The sequence below is a fragment of the Zalophus californianus genome, chromosome X, assembly GCF_009762305.2.
Source record: "Zalophus californianus isolate mZalCal1 chromosome X, mZalCal1.pri.v2, whole genome shotgun sequence".
Taxonomy (NCBI): Eukaryota; Metazoa; Chordata; class Mammalia; order Carnivora; family Otariidae; genus Zalophus; species Zalophus californianus.
In genome coordinates, this window is record NC_045612.1 from 82,855,689 (window position 1) to 82,863,340 (window position 7,652).

The window sequence follows — 7,652 nt, forward strand, 5'->3', positions numbered from 1 at the left end:
TTTTCTAAAGTCTGTTTATTTTTTTTTTTTAGTAATCTCTGCACCCAACATGGGGCTCAGACTCACAACCCTGAAATCAAGAGTCACATGTTCTTCCGACTGAGCCAGCTGGGTGACCCTATAGTCCTGTCCTCTTGAGATTATTCCTAGGCCACTGGAGTATTGTGTATTTTCAGATTCTTAAGTCACTTATTGGTAATGTTTTGATTTCTTTGTCGACTCCCTCAGGTAGCTAATTCCATCCATTGTGCGGATTTTTACTAGTTGCATCTTTTTTCCAGGTTCTTGAGCAACACTTTATAGTAGTGCCTATGTAGTACAGGTTTTGGAGCCAAATGATCTAGCTTTGAATGTGGCTCTGCCACTTCCTGGGTCTGTGACCTTACACAAGTTACTTAACTTCCCTGTGCCCTAGTATCCTTGTCTGTAAAATGGAGAAATTGGCATCTACCTCACAGAGTTATTATGAATATTAAATGATATAAAGTGTTTATCACAGAGCCCGTAACATGGGAAGTACTCAATAAAAATTATTATTTATAATTGACCACAGGTTCAACAGGTATTAGATTTCTGTTACACTGAATTGAATTTAAAATAAATAAATAAATAGATAGATAAATAAGATTTCCATTATGTATTGTATCTTAGTGGAAAGAATGAGGTCTTTGGAGTCAAATAGACTTGGATGTAAGTCTAGGCATGCCAGTGGCCTTGGGCAAATCATTTTACTTTTTTCTGAGCCTCATTTGTCTTATTCATAAAATGGACAACAGAGTACCTGGCATGCCCAACCACTTAGCAATCGGAAGCTGCTATTTTCCTAATAACATTCATGGAGAGACAGCCCTGCACTGCAAGGTAATGCAGGTCATGTCATTAGCATTTCAATAGCAGTCATGTCCCTGGAATTAACAGAAAAACAGGTGACTGTTTTTAGTTATGAAAGATTCTGTGGAATAGTGCACAGAGATCTTCTGATTTTCCTTTCCTTTCATTTACATGTCCAGTTATCAGCATTGGACAGTATTGTGCAGCGGTTAAAGAGAATAGACTTTAGAGACTGACCCACCTGGCATGGAATCCTGACCCCACTACTTTCTATCTGAGTGTTCTTGAGTGAGTTACTTTAACCTTTCTGAGCCTCAGCTTCCTCATTTTGTAAATGGGGCACCATGTCTACCATTCAGGGTTCCTACTAGTATTAGAAAAATACATTGTAAAGCTTTATAAATGATAGCTATGTCATTATTATGTGGTTGTCATGGTCACTGAGTTTTGGTCAAATCCGTCTGTTGTCACCCTAAGTTCTCAGGACAGTCATCAGAGTGTACTACTAGATGGTAACAAGCTTTGGGCTTTCTGCTGTGTTTGAAGAACTGAAGCAGCTTCTGGAGGCTAGCTTAGGAACATGTTTGGGTAATTACCATTTCCACTGACTCTCTCCATCTTTGACAGGGCACTTCTGATGGAGTTTCTAAGTCCCTGGAGCCTCATCAGGGTCGGTCCCATTCCCAGGTAAATGGAAACAATGGCACATTGATCAAAGAAGAGAAGAGTGATCATCATCTTCCAGCTCCATCCCAGTGTGCCTTACCCAGAGACAGCAGCATGTGTAATAATGGTAACCGCTACTTCCCTGCGAAGAATGGGGAGAAGAGCCGCTTACGAGAGCAAAAGCTAGGAACTGTGGCACAGCAGAAGGAGGGGTAACAAGCAGAAGATGGCTTCAGCAGATCAGGAAGAGAGGAAAACCTATACTTTTCTGATTGTAGGCCCAAGTTAGAGGAGGACATAAATGCTTACCCTAGACTTATCCAGCATTTTATTGGGATGTCCTGTTGTATTCATCTTTTCCCATTCCCTGTCTTCCTCTGGACCTCCAGACTTAGTGGTCTGCTTCTGGGGAAGCTCTGGCAGAGATGAATGGCAGCAGGACTAGCTCTTATTCTCAAATTGAATACGAAGTGCCAATATTCTCTTTGCCTCCCCTGGGAGCGTAGTAAGGCAGTGTCTGTCAGAAATCTGGTGTCATCATGTAAGGCCCTATAGAAAAGTTCCAGCTTTGGTTTTCTGAGTCTTCATCATGTTGCTCATTTACAAAACCCATGGATGGTAGGGTAGGGACTGCCGTCTGTGGCCTCCTAACTTGCTTTTTCCTCTATGAAGTAGTGGGACCTTGGTATATAATCCGTACCTTCCTCTCACTCTTTCTCCCCATTCACCCCACCCAGGATTTTGTACCACCACCTCTAACTCTGGCCTGACAATCAGATAGGTAAATGTTTTCAGGGAAGTGAAATAGTATTGGTTATTTTATTTTTATTTGTTATTTTATTTTATACACTTTAGAAAAAAACAAAAACAAAAACTACCAATGGCCTTTGTACTGGGGGATTCTAGTGAGTCGGAAAAGTACTGGGCAGATTTTTCCTGCCTCTGAACTAATGCATTGTTTGTAAAATAGAAGATGTGGCGCAGTTCACCCACTCCCTGCTGCCCACACCCTGAAAGGGTGGGAATCGATGTATTAAAACTGAGTCGAAAGGGAACTGAAAAGACAGTGCATGCGTGTGTGTGTGTGTGTGTGTGTGTGGGTGTGTGTGTGGGTGTGTGGGGGGGTGGATGTATATATGAATGTGTGTATCTATATGCATACACATACCCTTTATATAAAGAGACAGATCTATTTATCTATACATATTTTATATATATAAATATATGTGTGTGTGCGTGTGTGCGTGCATGCACACATACATACATACATGGTGATGTCCCAGAGGACTTACTGAATTTCCCAGAAATGCTTCCACTGCTATGGAGTGGTGGGTTTCAAAAGACCACACTTTAAAATCCTTACTGAGTCACAGCCCATCAGTTATGTGAAGATGGGCTTCTCTAAAGCAGACAAAAAGTACTTTCCAGAGATTGCCTGTTCAGAACAACAAACAGTTGGGTTGTCACAAGTTTAATCTTGAACAGAGCCCTCACATCCCATAGAGTGAACACAGGGAGGTTGGAATGGCGTGGGGAAGATTCGGGCATTTCCTTCTGGGGGAACAGCCTCGTTCAGAGAGAGAAAGGGGATGAGAGGTGATTACCAGGGCTTGCAGCCAATTTGGAGGAAATCTCATCTGGAACTCCTGGGTCAAACTGGCCTCAGGCTAGAATTGATTGCCATGAATCCCTGAAGGAGAGAGGACTAGCATTGGAAAGATGGGGTAGGGAAGTGTGAGGAAATCGACAATTTGATTTTACATGCCTAGATTGTTTTATTTGTTCATTGACATTTTGACTACTGGATCTTTTCATTTGCTTTGCAAGGAGGACTTCAGAGGACTCTGGCCCAGGCCTTTAGGGGCATTCTGGAAAGGCTCCCAGCCCCTGAGGAGGCCAGAATCTGTCCAGGACAAAAAAAGCTGTTCTTCCTTGCCGGAGATACTCTTGAGACAACCTTGCATTTCCAGTTTCCCTCCTCAGCAGCTTCGGTATGAGGGATGGGAACATGGCTTACAACAGATTAGCATTGTGTCTTCATTCAGGAACTGAGGCTTCCAGCCTTACACATCTCCTTTTGGGCTCTGTGATATTCTTGCCCAAGAAGTACCATTTCTACAGGAATTCAACTGACTAGACTTCTAGCAGGGTTTCTCTCTCTTTTTGAAAAACCCCATGCACCTTAACCCACAGTAGGTCCTTGGTGATTTTTTTTCCCAGACAACCAGAAGGCTGTTTGCTCACTGCCCACTTACAATGAGTGCATCATGAGAGATTGGAAACAGTCTCAGACTGTTTAATCCTAGTCTGGCCCAGTTTAAAAGAACCCACAACTTGTAGGGGGAGGGAGCCCTAGAATGCCTCTCTCCCTGCCCAGACACTTCTTACATAAACCAAAGCAAGATGACGAGAGTGCACACCTAGCAAGATATAACCAGGAACAAAGTGTACAGAGACCTCCTCTTTGGAATTTGCTCCCTTAATTTGGTCCCCTCTCTTCTAGTGGAAGAGAGGCTGCCCAGCCTTTCACCAAAATCTTGAAGGTTAGGATTTCTATGTCCAGCAAGAGAGGGATTTGGTAATGCACTTAGGTGGCTTGGAAATTTCTTTCTGGAGCCACAGAGGGAGGAATCCTTCGAAGCTCTAAAAATGACCACAATTACTGAGCTGAGTTAAATTAAGTATGTAGACACCATTTTCTATGGAAAGGTATTTTCTTCAGTTAACTGTTTCTGTGCATCTTGAATCTATCTGACACAATCAAATGACAGTATTGTTAACTCTCACAGCCTTAAGAAAATTTATTTTATAGGCATTCACTGTGAGAAGTAAAATTGCTGCTTTGACAGGGATGATTCCAGTTTGCCAAAAGGCTTGCTTTTCTCCCTTCCACACACCTCTGCTTTCTCCTAGCCTGGCTCGGGTGAAATAAGTGGCTCACTTCCAACCTTGATTTTTATTTGGATTCAGCATTTTGGGTTTGGAAGGTTATAAGAAAGAACCATAAAGGGCCACATTCCTGCATTTTAATTTATCTGCCAAAATATACAGTTTAGAAGCCAGAAAGGCTCAGGTTCATTACTGAAAGATGAACTTTTTCTTATCTGAGGACAAATTGGGGAAAGTGGGTCTGATCTTTGCTGCGAGTACCACTTGAAGAGACTGTCATCCTTTACTCAAGGTTCCGTTTCTTACTATGATATGTGTGGCCTCTCTTGAACAAAGTCATATAGGTACCCCCAGAAATGACCCTTTGACCTTGTAGGGCCACAGGCAAAAGCACCCTGGTTGTATATAGCCACTGATTCCCAAAGACTTGCAGTTCTTCTTGATTTCTGCTGGTATGTCTTGGGGTCAGCCTATAACTCGCACCCTTATTCAGTGGCCAGTCTGGTCTGAACCAGGCCTGACAAACTTTTGCTCACTTGCATCATTTTCATTCTGAGCCAGGAGGACTTTGGGTAGACTTTAAAGCCCAAGAAATGGCACTTGCTTTGGCCAGTGACATTTGATTTTGGTCTCCATCTTGATTTTCTGGCATTATTGATTGGCCAAGTCACATTAGCTTCTTTTGATCACTGAGAAAAACAGCCAGACAAGGCATTAGGGTGGGTGGTTAAGGTGGGGGAGGGGGTGGGGGGAGGAATGCTTACGTAGGGTAGGAAGAATGTGGAAGTAACTGTTTGGTTATAGTGATCCAGTCCATTGGAACCTTAGAAGGCTCGTGTGGGCATGTCAGTGCTACCCTTTCAGTCTCTAAGACCCCCCCCCCTTTGAAATGACAATACAAGTAGACCACAGTTTGAAGTAGCTAGTAGAATTCTACTAAGGTTTAATCATTATACTTGTTCACTTCCTGATGCATATTTCCTAAATCTGCTTGGGGTTTTGGGACAGGGGTAAGTTTTCACTGTTCCATTGTGTGTCACTCTATATTTTTCTCCCTCTCGTGACTTTGGCATCTTTAATTTGACTTTACATTCTCTTTCCCTTGACTTTATTGCAGTAGTCTGCTGGGGCAGGTAGAGCTCAGTGCACTTATTCCCTTATTACTGCTAATTACCTTCAATATTGTCAGAGGTTGTTTTGATGTTCTAAGAAGATAACTTCATTTTTTTTTTTTTACAAAATCATCTTTTCCAAGTTAAAAGCAAAATAAAATACCCCCTGTGCTAGGGTGCCGATTTCAGCTTTTGACATTGCCCTTGTACTTTCATAGATGCTCTTTTTGTCCGTGTTGGTAGTAACTAATGACTAGTGAATTTTCATGTAAATGAAGCAAATTAAATATTTCAGATTTTATTAATCTCTCATAACCCTGCCAAATCTGATGACTTCATTTTAGTTACTTCCCCGAAGACACTTCCCCTCCTTTTCTTTTATTCTATTCTCTTCTATTTTTAGAATAACATACTAGGTTAAAGAAACTTTAACTGCAAGGAGTCAATGATTTGTAGTGCTCCCTGATAAATGATGTTGACAAAAGTAAATTCTTTCATTGTTTTTTCCTGTGTTAATATCTCTTCTCCTGTGCTCTTGACAGTGTGTTTAGTGGATGGATAATATGTATTTCTCTTTCCCACTCCCAGATTCCAAATTCCCTGCCTTTTTGGCCCACCTCACCACAAAAGCTCCATAGTTTATTAATGTAAGTTTGAATGGATGCTTCTTAGGGGAAACTGCAGGAGTTTCTGGAAGTGTTTCAGAAAGGAATGAAAATGTCTCAGGAGTTGTTCTGTGATGGAAATTGGTCTGTTGTTCTGTTAATGCTGATGGAAAGAAACTTACAGTGCTTAATAAAAGTCTATTCTTTTAGTAAAAAAAAATGAAATAATTTTGGGTGTGTGAAGTTTGATTTCTTCTCCCATTTCTGGATCCCTTTCTGCAAGTGGGGGATATGCTTCTCTCAATTCAGAAATGTTGCACAGCGATTTAGGAGCCAAATGTAGTTGAATATCAGGGCAAGAGAAATAGTACAAGAATCATCAAAAGGAAGGGCATATTTAGCTTCCTGCTGAACTTTTTTATTTGGATGTTCTAAAGGCACTTTTGACTTGACATTTCCCAGACTGAACACATCCTCTCTTCTGAAGCCTCCCCGTCTCTGTGAGCAACACTACCTTCTACTCAATGGTCAAAATCACAAACCAACCGGGGAGTTATCCTAGACTCATGCCTTTCCCTCACTTCTGAAACCCAACTCCTGACAAGATCTGTTGATAATACTCAACCAGCTTTCTGTTTCTCACATCTGTCTCTTTTTTGTCCCAGCTGCTGTGGTTAGTTCAGGCCCCTTCATGTCTCACCTGAACTATTGTAGTTGCTCCCCTGTCTTACGCCTAACCAGGAAATTTTAAGCAACATTTCGTGTTTAAGTGTATGTACCTTTTCCCAGTGAAAGGGCCTGTAGCTTTTTTCAGGTTCTTAAAGAAGGCTATGACTCAGGAAACATTAAGAACCACTGCTTTAATCCACCATGTATATCAGCTTCCAGAGTAATCTGTCCTTCTAACATGCTGTACCCCTGCTTCCATGGTCCCTTCATGATCTGGCCCCTGACCACTTCCCTAGCCCCATTTCCTACAACCCTAACCCACTTCAGCAACACTAAAGTGCATCCCATACAGCTGTTAATATCCATTTCTTTGCATTTGCTTGTACCATTGCCTAGAATGCCTCTATCCCTTTGTCTCTGGTGCATTCTCAACTTTACCCCCCAAGATTCAGCTCATATCTTTGTGATTCTTTTCTTGATCCCTGACTAGGGATCCCTGTATAGACTCATCACACCCAGTCCCTATAGCACTTTGCTGCATGTCTGCCCCTCAGTTAAACTCAATCATCTCTTGTCTTCTTGGCATCTACCACCCAGCATGCACCTAGCAAATCAAGGACAGCTAAAACACCTTTGAAAATATTCCCTGGTATAAAGCAGATTGTAGACTTCTGAGGCAGGATGTGTTGATGGCAAAAACACAAGATTGAGTATGAAGGTTCAGCACTGGATGATATTCATTTAAATGTGTTATGGGGCTATGAAAAAAAAACAACCCTGAGCTCTGAGTCACCTTTGAGCCATAGAGGGGTGCTTGGAGCAGAGTCTGAAGCCAGGACTCTAGGGCATTTTTCTTACCTTACTGCTTCTGCTGAGTGAC

At 41.9% G+C, this 7,652-nt stretch overlaps 1 protein-coding gene across 4 annotated transcripts in view; it reads left to right on the plus strand.

Moving 5' to 3' along the window:
* The window catches only part of FAM120C (family with sequence similarity 120C), a 111,431-nt gene extending 105,098 nt beyond the window's left edge, over nt 1-6,333 (plus strand). For 2 of the 4 annotated variants that reach the window (XM_027608063.1, XM_027608065.1), the window contains 2 exons: nt 1,459-1,624; nt 3,325-6,333. In XM_027608063.1, the coding sequence (XP_027463864.1) occupies nt 1,459-1,624; nt 3,325-3,494 (336 nt within the window). In that variant the 3' untranslated portion in view covers nt 3,495-6,333. Of the gene's footprint in view, nt 1-1,458; nt 1,625-3,324 lie in introns of those variants that run through there. The other 2 variants (XM_027608064.1, XM_027608066.1) reach the window with 2 other exon arrangements.
* Nucleotides 6,334-7,652: the final 1,319 nt, after the last annotated feature.